The 21432-nt window shown below is 32.8% G+C and overlaps 2 protein-coding genes across 2 annotated transcripts; both read right to left on the bottom strand.

The window, feature by feature from the left end:
- Window positions 1-11756: 11756 nt before the first annotated feature.
- On the bottom strand, window positions 11757-13413 carry LOC117907814 (putative receptor like protein 25). The gene is made up of 2 exons (XM_034821472.1): window positions 12597-13413; window positions 11757-12519 (listed from the first exon to the last, which is right to left on the bottom strand). The coding sequence occupies exons 1-2, from the start codon at window positions 12747-12749 to the stop codon at window positions 11878-11880; spliced, it is 795 nt and encodes a 264-aa protein (XP_034677363.1). The 5' UTR covers window positions 12750-13413; the 3' UTR covers window positions 11757-11877.
- On the bottom strand, window positions 13041-14762 carry LOC117905561 (receptor-like protein 6). Its single transcript, XM_034818458.1, has one exon. The coding sequence runs from the start codon at window positions 14760-14762 to the stop codon at window positions 13041-13043; it is 1722 nt and encodes a 573-aa protein (XP_034674349.1).
- Between the last annotated feature and the right edge of the window lie 6670 nt (window positions 14763-21432).

Raw genomic sequence — 21432 nt, 5'->3', positions numbered from 1 at the left:
AATTACTTAGAAAAAAAAAGAAGAAAAAAAGCAAAAAAAATAAAAAATAAAATTCAACTCAATTTTATTAATCAAAGTTATTTTTAATAGGAAAATGGTTTTTTACAAAATTGTTTATAAAAGGTACTCCAATTGAAGGAAAAGTTTGCAATAACTTAATGAATTATTTTTATTCCAAAAAAAGAAAAAATCAAAGTTAGTTTTAAAAAAAGGGTTACAGATTTATATTAAAAAAAAGTCTTTAGCAAAGATTTTTATCCAAGTTTAATAAAAAAGGGATTTTCATAATTTTATTTACAAAAAGTATTCCAATTTAATTTTTCTTATTTATTTATTTATTTAAACAAGAATTTTTTAAGACTTTGATTTTAAGAGAATTTTAATTTAATTAAAAGAATATATTTTCTTAACATTATCTAAACAGAGGATTTTGCTTAACTTTATTAAAAGTTACTTTTATTTACAACTTTAATACCTCTTGAAAAAGATTTTTACAAGCTTATCTAAAAAATAAATTTACCTAATCTTTTATGGTAAAAGGATATGTATTCTTATTAGGTAAATATTTTCCCATATCTATTTAAAAATAAAAATGGAAAAAATAATTTTTTTTTTCAATTTTATTTAAAAGATAATTTTACTAATTTTATAAGAAAGGGGAGGGTTTTTAAATTCCATTTTAAACAGAAAGTTATAATTTTATTTTTATTAAAAAAAGAAATTTTGATGGTTTCATAAAGAAATATAAGATTAAAAAGAAAAACAAAAGATTTTATTTTTTATTTTTATTGTTTCATGGTTTAATTAAAAAGAATTTTTATTTATCAATTTTATTTAAAAGGACCTTTCAAGTAGCTTTAATTTTGTGATAAAAAAAATCAAATTAAAAAAGGAAAAAAAATTATCTCCGTTAAAAAGAGTTTCCAATTTATTAAAAACATGATTTTCGGATTAGTTAAAAAAAATCTCAATTTTATCTAAAAAAGAATTTTATATTTTTATTTGTTTATTTACTTATTCATTTATTTATTTATTTTTAAAAAAAAGGGGTTTCCGATTTTATTTTGCAAAAAAACACTTTTATAATTTGAAAAAAAAAAATTCAGCTTGGATTTATTTTTGGGAAGGAAAAAGAGAAGAAGAAATTCAGATTTTAAAAATAATAAATTAAAAATAAAAAGGGAAACTTATATATATATATATATATATATAAATGAAGTTTTATGGTTGATTGACATACATAAAGGAAATCATTTTCGGTTTATTAAAAAAAGGGTTTCAAGTTTATCCTACCTATAAAATTATTTCAAATTTTGGTTTATCAATAATAATAATAATAATAATAATAATAAAGCGCACAAATTAGGCCCAAATATAATGAAAATTTCTAAGCCCAAAAGCAATGAAAATCAAATGAATTTAATTAGGCCCAAAGGAATATCCAACCTGCAAGCCCAAATGCCATATGCAAAGCCCAAACACATGGTCCACAAACAAACCCAAATGTTTACAATTGAGAATTTGAAGATAAAAAGGAAAGAGGTTTTACCTCACAATCTTGAAGAATCCCAAATGAAGGAGGAGCAACAACAATGGCAGTGAACGAGTGACAGTGTGTAGGGGAAAGAAAGAGAAGAAAATGAAAGGGAAAGAGAATGAGGGAAAGAGAGAATAGGTGAAGAAGAGCGTGAGAAGTTGGGGATGAGGGCTATCATCTGTGTTGAAGAGGAGATGACGCCGACAATGGCGCGGGTGAGAAAAAGGTGGAGAAAAATGGCTGTGGTGTGGAAGAGATATGGTGGAGTGGGTTTAGCAGAGAGGAAGAGATGTGGAAAAGAGAGAGTGGGTTATTATTTAATGGGTGTAGAAAATGAGAAATTAAGGTCCATGCATTTAAGATTTGTGGAATTGCTTTGAATGTTTCATTTTATTTATATTTTTATTATTGTCCATCACATATATCTAGTTGTTGAGCATGAGAATCTTATTAAAAAATGCTTGAAAAATCATGATATTCTTGATGCCTACAAAGCTGAGATTGAATTGCTTAACGAAGGAAAGACTAATTTTCTTGAAAAAATTCGATTTCTTGAGTCTAAACATAATTTTCTTCTTGAGAGAAATAATGTTCTCACTCAAGAGATTGAAACAATGAAATCCTTTTCTTATGTTAATGAAAACTTTCACCCTGGAACTAAAGTGCTTAATGAAATACTTGATAAATGTAAAATCCATGGTGAAAAAAGAGGTTTGGGGTGTGTGAATAAAGTTGAAACTCCTAATGGAGAAACTGTTTTTGTTAAAGGCAAAGAAGAAACCCCTAGCCAAGCAATACCTACCAACACTCCATTATGCGCACACTGCAAGAAGTCTAAACACACTCAAAACAAGTGTCACACTGAGTTCTAGAGAGTTTTGAGTCTCAAATGAATAGGCTAATGAATGACTTTAATTCCCAAAAAAATAACATCTTGAATACTAGGAAAGGGAAGAAACTAAATCAAGAGCTTAAGATTCAACAAAGCTCCTCTAAGTGACCACATAAGGTAAAACAAGTCTAGTTGATAAAAGATAGGGCTAACTGTCAGGTTGTTTTCACTACACTAAAAACTAGAGTCTCTAGTGAGTGGTACTTTGATAGTGTCTGTTTTAGGCACATGACAAGTGATAAGTCCTTTTTCACTTCTCTTGAGGACTATAATGATGAAATCATAGGTAAGGGAAGCATATCTATCCTTGGTTTCCCTAAGTTAGATGAAGTTCTTTATATGACGTAAGACTAATCTCCTTAGTATTAGTCAAATATGTGACAATGGACATAGGGTTAACTTCTCTCAAAACTTATGTCAGGTAATCAATAAAGATGGAAAAGTCATAATCATAAGGCATAGGATCATTGATAATTGTTATGCTATTAACTCTAAAACATCTCTAGTGTACAATAGGGCAAAACTTGACATCATTGAACTTTGGCATAAAATGTTAGATCACATAAATTATAGGGATTTTGTTCACATAATGAACAAAGAATGAGTTAGAGGAATCCTAAAGCTAAATGGTCAACCTAAATCTATTTGTGGTGAGTGTATGAAAGGTAAACAAATGAAGTGTTCTCACAAAAAAGTTAGGGAAATTAACACCACTAGACCTTTAGATATTCTTCATATGGATCTTATGGGTTCCATGTGTACTGAGAGTAGAGGTGGTAAAAGATATGTCCTAATTGTCGTTGATGATTTTTCCAAGTATTCATTCGTTTGTTTTCTTAGGGAAAAATATGAGACAATTAAACACTTAAAGTCTTTATACATTAGAATTCAAGTGGAGATAGGCTATCCAATTGTAAGGATTATGAGTGATAGGGAGAGAGAATTTGATAATGTTGATGTTGATATTTTCTATGAATCAAAAGGAATTAAACATGAGTACTCAACTCTTAGAACTCCTTAACATAATGCAGTAACTGAAAGGAAAAACATTGTTCTTTAGGAAATGGCAAGAATCATGCTACACATGCACAATACCCCTATATAGTTTTGGGCTGAAGCTATTAATATTGCATGTTACACTGCTAATAGGGTTTTTCTTAGGCCTAAAACAAAGAAGACTTATTATGAATTATGGATTGGGAGAAAACCTAATCTTAAATACTTTAGGACATTTGATAGTGAGTGTTACATACTCAGGGATGGGGAAAACCTCAGCAAATTTGATTCAAAATCTGATATAGGTATTTTCCTAGGGTATTCTAATAAGAGTAAAGCCTATAGGGTTTATAATCAAAATTCACAAGTTATCTGAGAATCCTCGAATGTGGTTATAAATGACACTGATTATGATCAGAATATAATTGATAGTTAAATTTTAATCCATGAATCAATTGAGGATAACCTTGAAAATATGGATAACTCAGGATATACCCTAATAATATCCCTGAAAATGAAATTGATCCCAATAAGGATAATGATAGACTTCAAGGTGATAAATATGATGAAACAAGGAATAAACCTTAATCTAAAGTACCCAAGAATCACCCTATCTCAAATGTTATTGGTAACTTAGATGAATCCATGGTTACAAGAAGAAAATCAAGACTAAATGAGATAGACTTTGTGTGATATACCTCCCAATTGGAGCCAAGGAATGTGAAGGAAGCCTTAGGAGATGAATCATGGATTACCACACTCTAAGAAGAGTTAAATCAATTCATTAGAAATGATGTGTGGTACTTAGTCCCTAGGTCTAAAGATAAACATGTGATAGGTACTATATGGATATTTAAGAATAAACAAGATGAAAGTGAGGTTATTATGAGACACAAAGTTAGGTTAGTAGCCTAAGGATATTCTCAGATGGTGAGAATTGATTTTGATGAAACCTTTGCTCTTGTAGCTAGGTTAAAGTCCATTAGAATACTTTTAGCCATTACATGCTCTTTGAGGATGAAACTTTTCCAAATGAATGTCAAGAGTACATTTTAAAATGAGATTATGAGTGAAGAGGTTTATGTTGAGAAACCTAAGGGTTTTGAGGATCCTAAATTCTTCAATCATATCTATAGATTAAAGAAAGCCCTTTATGGATTAAAGCAATCTCTTAGGTTTCTGAGGTTCACATCTTATTTTTTGGAGAAAGATTTTGAGAGAAAGGGAGTTGATATGAGTTATTAGTGGCTCAGGTTTATATTGATGATATTGTTTTTAGAGCCACCTCAAGTGACCTTACCCTTAGCTTTGCCAAATAAATGAAGATTGAATTTGAAATGAGTATGGTTGGTGAATTAACTTTCTTCATAGGATTACAAATTAGACAACTAAAAGATGATATCTTTCTTTCACAAGCTAAATATGCTAGGGAGTTAGTAAATAAATTTGATCTTGAATCCACAAAGCACTTTAGGACACCTATGAGCACTACCACCAAGCTTAGTAAGGACACATCTTGAAAGGATGTTGAGCAAAAGCTCTATAGAAGCATTATAAAAAGTCTATTATGCCTCACTACAAGTCATCCAAACATATCTTTTACTGTTGGAACTTGTGTTAGGAACCAAGCAAACCCCAAAGAGTCACATTTAACTTCAATTAAAAGAATTATAGGTTTTATTAGTAGGACTTTAGATTATGGGTTGTGGTATCCTTATGATTATTTTCTTATTATTGTTGGATATTTTGATGTTGACTGGGCCAAAAAATGTAGAGGATTGGAAAAACACTTCATATGTCTCACTACTATTATTCGTTTTATTAGTAGGACTCTAGTCATAGTACATTTTTTTTTATCACTCTTTGGTATCCACAATTAACCGATCAATTGGTACACTTGCCTGACCTTGATTAGTGGAGACCTCATTATAGGGCTTAGAGGGGTGCTATGGTCTTTCACCATACCTTCTCGATAGGTAACCTAATTCCCGAGCCAAAAATCGGTTTTCACAGACTTGTTTTTCCTTCAGGAGTCATACTTTGGGTTTTTCTTTCTTATTTTTTTCTCTTTAAAAATAAAACAAAAATAAGTGGCGACTCCAATTTTTTTTTTTTAAATAAAATTTTCACAAATTAATAAAAAAAACGAGTTGCATCATCGAGTGGGAACACATCGTGAAAAATGCAGGTCCACACCAGGCTTAGTAAGAAACATAATTTAATCTCCTTATCCACAATTGAAGCTAAATACATTGCTATTGGGAAACTCCTCTAGATGAAACAAATACTAAGTGAAGATACATTGTGACAACTCTAGTGCTATAAACATCTACAAAAATCTTGTTCTTTATTCCTAAACTAAACATATTGAAAATTATCATCATTTCATTAGGGATTTAGTTGAAGAAAATGTTTCTCTAGAGTTTCTCTCAATTGAACATCAATTGGTAGATATCTTTGCCAAACCCTTTGATTTTTTTAGGTTTGAATTTCTTAGGAAATCTTTAGGCATATGCCTAATTGATTAAATTTTTTTACTTAGGCCCGGAAATTTCTATTTCTTATTGTCTATTTTTTGTTTTTTTCCTTTAGCCTTATTGTTAACTTCTTTGGGCATATGATTATTGTTTGTTTACTTATCTTATTAGCAGGATTTGTAATATCTCGAGTTTATGACCTGGAAACATATATTAAATCTACAAGATTTGATGTCAATTTTCCTTAGATATTTGTTAATCACTTTTAAGGCACATGATTCTTGATAATTAAAAATATTTGTATAGTGGAAAATCAACATTCACTACACTTTGTGTTTGATCAAAAGAGAGACTTTTTTAGTTTAATTCATAAAAGTCGACTTTGGTTTCTTTGGAAGGATCTTTTCTCATGCCTAAAACTTATTATCCACATACTCTGTTTGACTAAGATCATTAAATTGTTTCCCAAAGTGAGTCAATGAAAAATTTGAATCCTTGGTCAAGTTCAACTCTTATATACTTTCCAAGATTCATTCCCTAAATATATGCTACTCACTTACAACATTTGGAAACACCCCCAAAGTGGATATAAAGGCAACTAGGAATAAAATAAAGAAAAATCAAATGTGATCATGGTGCACAAGGCCTTCACTTTCAAAAGAAAAAAAAGAAAAAAGAAAATAAAAAAAGGAAAGAAAAAGAAAAAAAATGATATCAAATTAGAGGTGAGTCAAGTTGTGTTGTATGTAGATCAACAAGGTTGTGTTAAAAAGAAATCCAATGATCTTATAGCAAATTGATTGGATGTGTTTTTAATTTGATCAAGCTTGATTTCTTCTAAGAGATCAATTTCGAAATATAGAATAAAACAGTAAGTCGTAGTCTCTTGAACATCAATGCTTTTGTTTCTATGTTGATCATTTTATACATTGATAGTTATGCATTGAGTTTCTAAACTAAGATTGCAATTAACTTTGTTCTTTGGAGTTGAGATTTCATTCTTATTTGATTGACTTATACTAACTGGAATTCTACTTGATTTATTATTCTTCAATCTAATTTTGAGAGTTTCTACATTATGATTTTGTCATAAAATGTTTGGTAATGCTTAGTGATGAATTCTTCTTGTTAATGCCCTGTAATTGTTTCCAAGTTGCCTTTAAAGCTCTTTGGTTGAGAATTGGAAGTCTCAATTATGCATCGAGTGCTTAAGCATTGCCTCCAACGCTCAAGTGTTTCTTTTCAATGTGCTTAGCACTTAAGTGCTATAAGTTGGATCCAACGTTGCTTTGAGTGGTAAGACCGCTCGAGCGCTATAAGTCATTTCTAGTGTTGTTTCCAACACTCGCGACGCTTGAGTGCTAATATGCATCTAATGCTCCTACAACCTATTTTAATCCATCTAATGAGCCATTTTGAACATCTCTTCATTTCTAGTTAGCTTAAGTGCTCTAGGTTCTTGTCTTTCACCATTTGAGGTTAGTTTTATCTCATTTTCACATTTTTGTTTGTATAGTATTATTTAGGACATCATTTAGAGTATTTCTAGCTATTTGCTTTTCTTTCGTATTTTTAGTTGTTTTTTGTGCGTTTCATGCTTTCTATTATATATTATGGCTAGTCGCCACCATCTTAAGGAGGTGACCCTTTCTGGGTTATCCGAGCCCATACAGGGCATCCCACTCTAGGGTCTTTTTTACTTGGATGATCTTCATGTGGAGTGTTTTCACTTTGAGTAGTCCCACACTTGATAATATGTAGTTTTCTATGACTATAGTGTTGAGGTCAAGCATTCTATCGACCTTCATAGCTTCCAAGACACTCATCTCCTCACCATTATTTGTGAGAAATGGTGAGAGTCTTTGTTTTCTCTCCAAGGGATAGCTTACCCTCATTATGTCTAGATGTTCTACGTGAACATCTATTAAATTGTTGCTGGTTTTACTTTCCAAGTGACCATACAGTCAGTCCTTCCTTATTTCTACTCAATCTATTTGACGTGTATTAAGCATGCCACAACTTACCAATCGTCTCATCTTTTTTTCTCCCAAGCTTTATGCTCTTACCTGAGGAAATCTTGATGCCTTTCTAGTCACTTTGTTTGATGCTCTTCACCTCCTTTCAATCGTACATCTTCATCGCCGACTTCACCAAGTCAGCATGGGTCCTCACTATCTTCTTTACCTATTTTTTCTATCATTTTTCTCACTAGACCTAGATTCGTCGATCAACAACTTGATTCATTCATGTGATTCGTTCTAGTCAATGGTTTGATATTGGCCAGGTCATTCTTGATACTATGATTCCATATTGTGATTCTTCTAAAAGCTCTAGAGCTCTTCATTTCGTCCTTCTTATCTCTTAACTATTGGAGGACATAGACTTTAAGTTTGATCATTCACAGGAGGCTTAGATGTCTCATGTTCTCATCAACACAAGCTCTTGGGCTAAACACTATAGTCATGTGTATGGTTTGATGGTCCTTCCAACTCAGGAGGCCCTCGCAGAGGATGACAAGGTTAGGGCCATGGAATAAGATACTCTAATTCTAAAGTCTAACTTTCCTGAGTCTGTGTTGCATTCTCGTACTAGTAAATGTTGTGGAGGACCTTTTCACTCATCCACTTGGGCTTGTTCTTTTGTTGATCCTACTCCCCGATAACTCATGGATTTAATGACAAGCCTCCACTTGCAAATGGATGCTCAGGACTAGGTTATTGCCGATTAAGGGACTTAGCTCTGTGTGATCCAGGGTCAGTACGTACATCATTTCTTGGATCCTCTCATAGGAAGCATTGAGTTTGGCTCCACCTTATCCTCCTTCAAATGCCTAGTTTTCATATTTTTCTATGTTTGATCTAGATTTTACTTATCTTATCTTTTGCTTGTGTATCTAGAATCATGTATGTGTATATATATATATATATATATATATATATATATATATATATATATATATATATATATATATATATATATATATATGTATATATGTATGTATGTATGTATGTATAAACTTAAGATATTAAAGGATTGGGCCAAAGGTGGAGTTAACTTTAATAAGGGAGGACATTTTTACAAAAGAAGAAGAAATTTAAAAAGGAAGAATTCATTTAGGGGGATAATTTACCTAGTTAGAGGGAGTTTAGGGGAAATTAATTAAGACATTGGGGGAAACTAAACTAGAAATATTGGATGATACCAAATTACTTGTTGATTACATGTATTAGAAATATGAGAGAGACACCTGATAAGGATGTTTCTTGCAAAATATTTCTTTTTGATTTGTCTAACTCTCTTGAAGTGTTCTAAGCGGTAGAAGCTTGTTCTCATAGTCTTCTTTGTGTATATTTGGTTTGAAAAAAGCTATTGGTTCTTCTTTTGGAGACTAATGGCTCTTTGCAAAGCTTCTCTAAGACTTGGTTGGATTGGATGTAATCATGTGTGTGTCCATTTGGATTTGTACATTGGTATCCTCACAATGTTGTGTTTCTTCTTCAATCCCTCACAATGCATCAATCGAAATCTTCCACTATCCTATTTTGTTTTCTTAACTATGTTATATCCCACACATAGCTTTAACTTTGGTATAATTTTCTCTATGTGTGCAATTATAGAAGTAGGAGATAAGTACTAAAAGATGATTCAATGCTTTTCTTCGTACTATTTTTAGTTGAACATTCTTATGTGTTATGTAATATCTGTTATGAGAGTTTTGGGGGAATATGTAAGGATGTTTTGTCACAAAATTGCCAAAAGGGAAGATTGTTAGGACCTTGAGTTCTTTTTGTGTGTTGACAATTTTGTTCTAATTTTTTTAGAGCTTATAAAACTTTTTAGATAATGACTTAGGTGGTGTTTGTTTTTTGGTTGAATAGAAAAAGTCAAAATATTTAGTTTTTTCTATTAAACTAACAATACTTTGTTGATATTAACCAACATAATTAAAGTGAATTTGTTATCAATAAGTTTAGTTTAATTATATTGGTTGATATTAATGAGTTACTTTTAGTTGAACGGAAAAAGTCAAATATTTTGGTTTTTTCTATTTAGCCAAAAAACAAACATCACCTTACTCTCTATTGAAGATTCAAGGTTGTAATTCGTCCATCTAGAAAGTCACAGGCACATCTAAAAAAGTTTGACTTGTGGCAAGTAAGGTGATCAATGGGGATAAAAGGGATCAATACATTTTTTTGCAATTAAAAATAATTTGTTAAATATTTAAAAATTGTAGAGGCCGCTCAAGCAAAGTAACAAAGCTCAAGCACTATGACCACTAAAGCGTTTGACTAGTGCTCAAGCACCTAAGGTGCTTAAGCAGTGGTTAAGTGAGCTCGAGCGCTTGTGCAAAATTTGCCAAAATATGGTAGAATATTTTCAAAATATCCATGCAAATCAAGTTTGGAAACTTTGAGATGTTGATTCCCTACAACTTATATGCGTATATATACCCCATTATAGCCTTTTTTTTAGGGTGAGACACTTTGAGACACCTAGAGAGATTGATAAAGAGATTAAGTCTACCTTACCACATCATTCCTAATCTCTCATTGAAATAATCAAGTGTTGAATCTTGGGTTGTTTAAAGACCTACATCCCTTTGGCGGGGTTGAAGTGTATTCACTGAAGTAATTGGAGATTGCTGTGTCGGATATGTGGAATAAGTTGTAGGTACTAGAGAGCAAGTCTTTAAGGTAAAACAATCAAGTAAATTTGTGTCACTTGTTTTCATATAGTGGATTTAGATTAGAAATCTTAGACCCCATGGTTTTTTATTCCATGTAAAAAATTCCTGTCTTATTGCTTGTTTCTATGATTATCTTGATTCCTTTAATCATGGTAATTATTCTTGATATCTTGCAGGTTAAAATTGGGTATTTAATTTTTAATCCTTATATTATAATTTTTAAAATACATCCATTCACCCCCTTTGGGTGTTTCTCTATTGGACCCTGGTTTTTCACACCCATTTTAGCCAAATCAAAGAGCCTTCTCTATAGCAAACGCCCATAGGCATGGAATGATAGAGGCAAACTAGAGAGAAGCGAGACCAACATGTTGCGTCAACAATCGATGGAAGAATATAATGTTTCTCAATAGTCACCACAACAAAATGCTCTCAACCTCTTCTTCTTATACACCTCCAAGACTCAGTCATGAGATGAATTGATGTCTTCTTTTTTCTTCTTCTTCATCATGGGTAGAGTCATAGTTGTTGAAAAACTTTCCTTTTGGAGGGAATCTATGATTTTTTTAAAGATTTCTCAGTTTGGTTACTATTTGGTGTTTTTTGTTGTGATTTAAAAGGAAAAAAACGATTTTTAGGTTTAACTTAGGAATATTTTGGTAACTTTGATGATTTAATCGAGTAAACTCAAATGATTCAACTGTGTCAACCTAGAATCACAATCGACTCAACTGAGTTTAATTGGTTCCTAGTTGAGCCTATGCATAAGATGACATCACATATCAAACTTGGCATGAAAAGGGCCAAGGCAAATATGAATTAACTGAGTTGTGCCAAACTCCACCAATACTTTGAACCTTGCTTCCATGTTGTTGCACTCCACCCCCTATGAAAGAGAAAAAATGGTAAAAATAAGTGTTTGGCCTAAGATGAATTTGGTGGTGTAATGTACATATTTTTAAATTTCAGTGTTTGTATCATAATTTCATTTATTTGTAATCTTATATCTTGATTCAATTTGTTTGTACCATTGTTTGATGACCTAAATCTTGGCATACATATTCATTGGTTTGGATCTTTTGTTATATAGGTACCACTATCATACATTAGTATTTTTGTAGAAATAAATAATAAAACCAACAGCATTTAAGCCTCAAGCCAGCTTTCATCGCTACAAATAAAGAAGAAACACAAGAAATGTACAGATAAAGATTTAAATCTTTCATTAAAAGTGTAGTTGGATAAGGTCAGTCTCCATGTCCCTAATTCATTTTTTCCTCCTCCATCATTTTTGTCTTCCGACAGTTCTCACAAACCATTCATGTTTCCTTGTGGTCAATCTGTACCCCATAAGAACTCCAATTACCAGCCCGCTTCCATATCCCAACAATACAATTATCCAGTCAAGTTCACCTGGGTAACTTTGTTCAGAGGTTGAAGGAGGTGGCGCTGATGCCTCTGGATTTCCACAATCCCTTGACAAAGGGTTCCCACACAATCCTAAGTTCCCATCAAATGAGCTATTTGGAAATGTACTAAATTGATTTGCTTGTGGTATAGGACCCTTCAGATGGTTGTGGGACACATTGAAGAACTCAAGGAACGTGAGCTGGACTAGTTGTTGGGGTATCTCGCCTGAGAGTTTGTTCTGAGAAAGGTCCAACACCTCCAACTCCATCAGGTTCACCAAGGATGTTGGAATTTGACCTGTAAGAGCATTGTTGGAAAGGTTGAGCAAATGAAGCCCCTTGGCTTTCCCAATGCATTCAGCCATCTCTCCTTCAAATTTATTGCTTGAGAGATCAGCTGCTGTGAAGATGTCGGGGATCTTCTCATACACCCTTTCCATGCCTTTGTTTACCATTGTCATTGAGCATGTGTAGTAGGCTGTCCACAAATGCCCTGAGACCTGAAACTTTATGCCCACCTGCATGTATGTTAAGTGTTTTGATTCCAAAATTTTCATGGCATCCCAGCTTTGGAAGTATTCCCATGGAAAATTACCAGTAAAACCATTATGAGAGATGTCAATGATACGCAGCTTGGGAAACCCAAAATTGGTTCTGGGTCCGCGTATTTCACCATGGAATTTGTTGGACCGCAAAATGAGAACCTGCAACTTCGGAAGAGCTCCCAACCAAAAGGGGAAGGTATCATTTATTTGATTGTTTCCAAGATCAAGCTTCTCAAGCATCAGACAGCTCCCCAGTGATGTTGGTACTTGCCCTTGTAGATGGTTTCCACCTAAGTCGATCTTCATCAAATTGTTTCTGCTGGTGCAAGCTTGAGGAATGACCCCATACAAGTTGTTGCTTCCAAGATTCAGTGCATTCAAAGAACTGCTGAAGTTGGCCAGACACAGTGGAATCCTACCACTCACACTGTTACTAGAGAAATCAAGTAACCGAAGAGAACTCATGTTGCAAAAAGATGGTGGAATTTCTCCGCTCAGTTCGTTCTCTGAGACTGCATAAACAAACTCATGTTGCAAAAAGATGGTGGGATTTCTCCGCTCAGTTCGTTCTCTGAGACTACATAAACAAAGGTAGACTGTGGTGGAATTGGGAGGAATCCTTGAAGCATGTTATAGCTGAGGTCTAAAATGCGTAGCCTAGACCATGGAAGAACAACGGGGTGGTTCTGATCAAAGCCTGTGAGAAAGTTGTGAGAAAGGTCTATATATGCTAGAGTTTCTTTGCTTGTGTTCCACAACCATTTTGGAATTGGACCATGGATTTTGTTTTGGCGGAGGAGGAGCACCTCCAGCTCATCTTGGTTCTGCAGGAAATCAGGGAACACAGTTACGTTGCATGAATTCAATCCTAAAACTTTGAACTTAGGAAGAGTAGTAGCGTTGATGTTGATGCTACTGAGCAACGATAAACTGTTATTTGATAACTGGAGTTCAATGAGATTTTTCATCTCAGATAAGATATTGAGGTCCACTGTCCCATTCAAGTAATTTGACTCTAGATAAAGACATTGAAGATTCACTAATCCAAATAACGAACTTGGGATTGGACCCTCCAATCTGTTTCCTGCAAGATACAAACGCCTTAATCTGGTCAGATTCATTAGCCAAGATGGGATTTCACCAATAAATTGGTTGTAGGAAAGGTCTAAAGTATCTAGTTCTTTTAGGTTTGAAAGAGAAGGGATCTGGCCACTGAAAGAGTTCCTTGAAAGGTCTAGACTGGTTAGCTGGATAAGACGACCAAGGGAAGATGGAATCAACCCAGATGTGAAGTTGCATGAACTGATATTCAATTCAACCAAGGAGTCAAGGTTTCCGATTGAAGTTGGTAGCCGACCAGAGAAAGATGTACCAGCAAGAGCCAATAACTTAAGAGAACTGGTGTGATGGAACTCAGGAAAAAGACCAGTCAAATCTGGATTATTTCTCACACTGAGAAATTGTAGGCTTGATAGATGGAAAATACCTGTTGGGAATTCACCATGCAATCCACAATTTTCAAGCAAGAGAGATGTCAGAGAAGATAAATTTGCGAAGACATCAGGTACTCTAGAAGAAATGTTCACCTCGTTGAGATGAAGTTTCTTGAGCTGGGTTAAGTTCACAACCAGATTTCTCAAGTTGGGTTTGTGGAGGTGCAAAGGGTTTGATGAGAGATCAAGGAAAACCAATTTGGACAGCTCCAGGATCTGTGATGAGATTTGGCCAGAAAATCTGGAAGAGGACAGGTTGAGACTTGTCAGCCTTGAAAGCTGACCAACCCCATGTGGGATCTTGGAGTAATTGAAATCATTATCAGAGAGGTCAAGCCTCAGAAGATGAACAAGACGGAAGAGGCTGCTGCTAGAGTTGATAGAACCATAGAGACAACTGCTAGAGAGGTCAAGGCCGATCACATGGCCATTGTTGGTGTCACACTCGACGCCATCCCATGAGCAGCAGTCAGTTCCTTCTCTTTCCGGCTGCCACATTTCAACCTTTGGATAAGCAGAAGGATCACCAGAAGCAAACTTTTCAATCAAAAAGCTTTGCTTGAACTCAAGCAATGCGAAGCTATCACTACCATGGCACAGTGGCTGCTGCACTACAGAAGGGGAAGAATCAGTCACCATTAGATGAAAACCCGAAAGTAAAACGAGAAAGCGCATAAACATGAAGAGATAATACAGAGTTGATGACCCCGTATTCTTCTCCATCTCTAAAACACACTGGGATATATAACAAGCAAGCAAACGCTGGTGATGAGACTTTATAGCCAGGATTCAGGAGTGATTGTAATGCCCCGACCAATTCAGGGGTAAAATCATAATTTAGAAATTATTAATTAATTAAAGTAATTTAATAAGGGTAAAAAATCTTTTCGTATTTAAAATCCCTTTATATAAATTATATCTTTCCTATATTCTCTATTCAGAAAACCCTTTTACATAGAGATAGAAAGATTAAAGAGCATATGGTTGAAGGTTTGAAGGTTTAGGGTTTAAAGATCAATTTTTCAGGTAAGATTTTTAATCTTTAAATTAATATTTTATATTCGTTAATTAGTTTTAAACACTTTAGATATTCTTTGGAATATCTCAATTTTAATTAGAGTCAGTTTAATTAATTTTTAGGTCAAAAGAATTAAAAATTTATGAATATAGTTTGATTTATTAATAGAGATCAATAAATTTTGATTATTCAAATGAATAGATCTAGATAAAAAAAAATTAAAAAAATTATATAGTTTTGGATGTGAAAATTACATAAAATTGTGAGTACGAAGATTAAAAGTTGACTTTAGAGAGGAAAAAAATGATGAAAGAAGCGTAGGAAGGATTTGAGATGTTGAAAAAAAAAAAATTGCATTGGGTATTTGTTAAGTTTCGGTAGGAGATTTAAATAATAGTAATAATAGTTTAATACAAATAAATATTCTTAAAATATTTATTTTAGATAAGTTAGAAAAAAGGAAATAAATTATTGTTTAGGAAGTTGAAAATAATATTGGATGGTAATAATTTTAAAATGAAGAATTTGGAATTTTATCATACTACTCTGAATAGAAATTTGGTAATTGATAAATTTTCAGTTACAATGCGAACGATTGTGTCGTTTCCACTTTGATTCATTGGGATTAAGGTGTGAAATGACCATGCTCTTAGAGTGGGTTTTGGGGCGTGACAGTGATACAATAAAAGCCATCCACAAGCTGCAGTGATGGAAACCCAGTTCCAGAAAGGCCTCTTCTCAAGTCCTTGTAACAACTAAAAATTCTCGGATACGTGGTTTCTATACGCTCATGGGGCCACAAAGCAAAACGTTGAATCCTCGGATTATACCCACCATCCAGACTTTCGTGTGATGTCCTCCAACACTCCAAATGGAAACTGTGTTCATTTTTTAGGCAAGTTGTCCCTCTCCTAAATGACTCCATTGATACTCCGGTCAAGCCCAACTGCCATAAACGCGACAAGTTCTCTCTATCTGCCATTGTCTGATTGGAGACGTACACGGACACTTTAGTCAAGGACTCAAAGTTCAATTGTCAAGCGTGAAGATACCGGCAAAGGATGATTTGACGGGACGGAAACAGTAACCATGGTTGGATCCCTTTTCAGACTGGCTGGTTAAAGTAATCGGCCTTTGATGTCTAAACTACTGGTGGCTTAAGAAATGAAGAATAAAAGCCTTAAATAATTAACCTTCTGGTTGGTTATTAAAAACAGAAAACAAATAATGAAAAGGGGATAACCTTTTTTGACCAGGCTGTATGGAAAAGTTGGTGAAGAAATGGTGAAATTTTGGCCACGTGTCGTTTATACGCTTTTAACCTTTTTTTTTTTGAAAAAATATTTCTGTGGAGAGTACATGAACATTTATTTCAATGTATAAATGAATCCCACATGGGTCTTTTAAACACCTCCCTCTGTGACCAACGGTCCACATTAAATTGGCCTTACTTGCTATTGGGCACGTGCCATGCACCCGGGGCTCATGCTACTAGCCCTTGACCTACGCCCACCCGATTGTCATCCCTTGCAAGGGTAGGGGCATGGGCTTCATTGCTCAGGCCAATCCCAACAAATTTATTTCCCGGATCATTTTCCGGAATAGCTATGGTTTCCAAACAAAACCCAACAGACTGGTAGTCCAAACAAAAGACTAGGGGTCTATTTAACTAAGTTTTCAAAAATTATTCAGGATCAAAATCTGTTTGAAAACACTATGTATTATCTGTGAAAGCATCATACAATTATGCACAATGGGAATGTTCCCAGCCTATTCTCCATGTTTTGAAATGTTTATCAAGACACTAAACAACGCCTTACATTTATTCTAAAACGTCACCCTATTTTCGAAATAAATTCTTAAAAAACAATGTTTAGTTCAACATTTGCCATAGATTATCACAATTGTTATTTTCTAATATCATCTTTCACAATTATATCATCTACATAGACTATCACAATTGTTATTTTCTCAAATGATGAGTGTTTGATAAAGAAAGTGTGATCTCTTTGGTTGTACTAAAATCTCATATCAACCTAGCAAATCTTCCAAACCACACTATAGGAGATTGCTTTAGCTTATATAACAATTTTTTCAACTAGAACACATTATTGTTCTTAAAAACTTCATCAAATCCTAAATGAGCCTCCATATGTACCTTTTCTTCTAAGTCACCATGCAAAAAAGCATATTTAATGTCAAACTACTACAAAGACCAACCAAGATTAGTTGCTAAATATAATAACACATGGGTAGTCTTCATTTATGCTACAAGGGAAAAGGTCTCTTGGTAATCTACTCTACAAAGTCTTATCAACCTTATATTTTATTGTAAACACCCATTTACACCTAATTGGCTTTTTCCATTAGGAAGCTCGACAATTTCCTAAGTTTGACTTTTCTCGAGAGCCCTCATCTCCTCACTCATAGCTTTCTTCCAATACTCATTCCTAAGTGCCTCTTAAATTGTTTGAAGGATTTGCTTAGGATTTAATTAGGAAAGAAGGCTTGATGTGATGAGGATAATTTATTAAAGGAAATGAAGTTGTATATGGGATATTAGGTACACTTTATGATTCCTTTCCTAGGAGTAATAGGCACAAACAAATCCTCAAAGACTTATAGGTCAATGGTAGTCATTTTTTAAGTGTGTTTGTTTTGGTTCTTAGAAGATGATGGAGAAAAATAAGAGTACATTTTAGTACTTGTTGTTGGTTCAAGAGCGTTGGGCTTGTATCAAATTAGAAGACATCAATCTCTTTCTTGAATAAACTCGCAATGGTAGTGTGCCATCAATCCTTTCTTCCTCATTTTTAGTAGGTAAGTGTTTGTTTTGGAAAGAATATTGACTATTGGTGGAGGGCCACTAATAGAAACAACAGAAAGACTTGATACTATGAGTTCTAGGTTGTTGGTATCTTGAAGAGTAGGTAGATCAAGGAACAAATGTAAATACCCTTTGTCTTTGAGTGTTGACTCCCACTTAAGATGAGAGGTAGGAAAGAATATCTAATTTTCTACAAAAGTAACATCCATGGATACAAACAATGTTTTTCAAGGTTGGAAGGTAACATTAATATCCCTTTTTAGTTATGGAATAGTTGAAAAAAATACACTTAAGAACTCAAGCAACCTAGAAAAAACAATTGGAGTTTTGTTGCCTAATGTTCTAGAGGGTAGTCGATTGATTAAGTGTGTCGTGATTAAACCTACTTTCCCTCAAAATCCTTTAGGGACATTTTTCTGGAATAATAAGGTTGGAATCACTACAAGGAGATGATAATTTTTTCTTTCAACAACCTCATTTTGTTGTGAGGTGTCAATATAAGAAAATTGATGGACAATCCCTTCTTTTTGAAGAAAATGTGACAAGATTTGGCTCAAATACTTTTTTTTCTTTTTTATGATATCTTATGCTAATCATTTAGTCTGAACTCCAAATTAAGTATTAATCATTTTATGAAACACTAAAAATATGCAATAAGATAGAAAAAAATGTCACACTATGGTTAAGATCCATTGTAATTTGGTGAATTGATAAAAGATTAACTAATAGCTTAGGAACATGTAATACAAATTTTAGTGAAAGAGATTGGGTTAAGTCAACTAATCCTTAACCAACCACAATGGCTAATGACCCATCAACAACTTTAATTTTTTTGTTTTCGAGGTAAGGGATATATGAAGTGAATTGGTAGGAGTTTGTCATATGATCTATTGCACTGAATTAATTATACAAGCATAAAAAATATAACTTAAGAGGCATAAAAGGTATGAGATAGAGAATACGTGCTTGATTAAGTCAAGGAAGAAGAGACACTAGGCTTATTTAATGATGTAAGTAGACTTTGAATTCGCTTAATCTCTTCTTTGTTGAGTCCACTAATTTTGTTGTTTTAGGAACTGCATTCTCTTGGTAAGAACCGTTCTTAGAATCAGCAATGTTGGCATATGCACTTCGCTTTTCAAATTGAGCATTGTAGTTCCCATTGTTTCTACTAAAGAATTGTGGTTTCGTTTGAAGTTTTTGACAATTCTCCTTAGTATGCCTTGGTTTCTTATAATAATTACACCCAAGGTTGTCCTTATTACATTGTGGTCTTGGTTGATTACTCCTCCCACCTTCTATTCTAGCTTTACTTCTTAAATTAAATGGGTCAGAATTTGGTTTTACAGTGGCAAAAGTTGATTCATCCATGGTCGAGTATTTAACCATCAAAATTCTCCTTCTTTCTTTGGCCCTAATGATTGAGAAAACCTTATTTAATGATGACAAAGATTCCTTACTAAGAATTATGACTCCTACTTGATCATATTCCATATTAAGTCAAGTAAGGAATTCAAAATTCCTCTTTCTTTCAACAAATTTTTGTAGACACTTTATCTTAAAGTTCTAATAACAATCTAATTCAAACCACAAGCTTTTCATCATATTGAAGTACTCAATAAAAGATAAATTACCTTGCTTGGTGGCTATAATTTTGATCTTTGATCTAATTTTTGCATCATTGGTGCATCATCGCTACACTTTATCTTAAAGTTCTTATAATAATGTAATTCAATCACAAGCTTTTCATTGTATTGAAACACTCAATAACAAATAAATTACCTTGCTTGATGGCTTTAATTTTGGTCTTTATCTCATAAATTTGAAAACATTTTGTATTTTGAAATAGGTTTGTCTAACAACCTCCCATATCTCCATTTCCAATTGCATTGAATTCCAAAGTCAAGACATGATCATTAAATCCTTCATATCCCAAGCTGCAAATTTAAGATCATCTTCAGTAGGCACAAGACCTATTAGGTGACTTAGTTTTCATTTTTCATTTAGAAAGGTCCTCACAAGTTGTGAGATCAAGTAATTGATACCATGCATTGAGCCTAAATAAGGCTTGCAAGTTTTGGTATTCTCTAACTAAATATTGAGTGGTTGTTTCAAACATATCAACATTGATTTTGGTTGTAGGAGCAATTTAAGAGATTATGGACATTTTGAATGGAGAAGGTAGAGGAATTAATCAAAAATCGAGTTGGAACGAAAGAAAATGATGAAGCTAGCACTAAGGCTGAGAAACTTTTCTACCAACAATGAAGGTCATGCAATACTTTTTCTAACAATTAGGCTATGTTTGGTTCCCGGAAAGTACAAAGGAAAGAAAAAAAATGCTAAGGAAAATGATTTTCTCATGTTTGGTTGTCCTATGAAAAATATCAAAGAAAATTAAATATAATTAAAACTAATTAAAAACTTATGTATTTTTAAATTATTTAATCTTTATATTGATGAGTTAAAATAAATAAAATGAGTTTGAAGTAACAAAAAAAATAATTTATCAACTTTTAATCTATTTTTTTATTTTCCTTCACTTTTTCTTTTCTTCTACTTTTCCTTTGTATTTTCTTTCCCTCGCATTTTCCCTCAAATTTTCCGGGAACCAAACATAGCCTTAAGGAAAAAAAAACTAATAAAAAATTATAAGGAACAAGCTTAGGGCTCTAATACCATGTGAAAAATTAAACTGAATGAATTTTTATTATATTCATTCCTTATAATGCAAGTTGTATATATATATATATATAAATCAGCTAAATTATAGACAAAATTTTAACATATAATTGAAGCTATATAAGGAAACTACAACTAAGAAATATTACACTATACAACTTGAATCAAATTGAACTGATTTAAGAAACAACTCAAAACCTTTAATATGTTAATCAATGTGTATAGGTTATGCAGCCTGTATAAATATATTAACATAAAAAATACATTTGGCTAGAGTTAGCAAGTTGGAATTATTATCTTAATATATTATTAGAAGTAATTCATGTTTCTCTGCAATCAAGTTGTGCCTAAAAGTCGTTCCAGCTATTAAACCACTTCAACACTATACAATATTATCTTAATTTTACATGTTATTAATTAATTTAACAATATATAATTTTTAACTATTCATATATAAATTTAAATTAAATATTAGTGCATGGAAGCTACTAAGGAAATGTTCGAGCTTGTCATTACATAATAAATAATGTTAAATTGTAAATAAAAATAAAATGTATAAGTTGACAAAGTAACTCTAATTAAGAAAAGTTAAATTCAAGTTACTAAGTTAATATTTGTATAAAAAATTTACCATAGTCTCCCCAATTTTAAAGACATTTATCAAATGTGAAATTACTAACACTATATCCATAGTTCATCTTTGAAGCAAATCTTAATAACTATGTAGTAAAATATGAATAAATGAAATTATGTAAACGTGTGTATCCAAGGAAAAGTTAAAAAAAATAAATAATAATACAAATTTTTTTTAAAAGGCAATTCTCTACTTATTTAAATTGTGGAAAAAAAAAATGTGAATTTTAGTA

This window comes from Vitis riparia, chromosome 18 (genome assembly GCF_004353265.1).
Source record: "Vitis riparia cultivar Riparia Gloire de Montpellier isolate 1030 chromosome 18, EGFV_Vit.rip_1.0, whole genome shotgun sequence".
In the NCBI taxonomy this organism is placed as follows: domain Eukaryota; kingdom Viridiplantae; phylum Streptophyta; class Magnoliopsida; order Vitales; family Vitaceae; genus Vitis; species Vitis riparia.
This window is presented reverse-complemented; position numbering and strand designations above follow the sequence as displayed.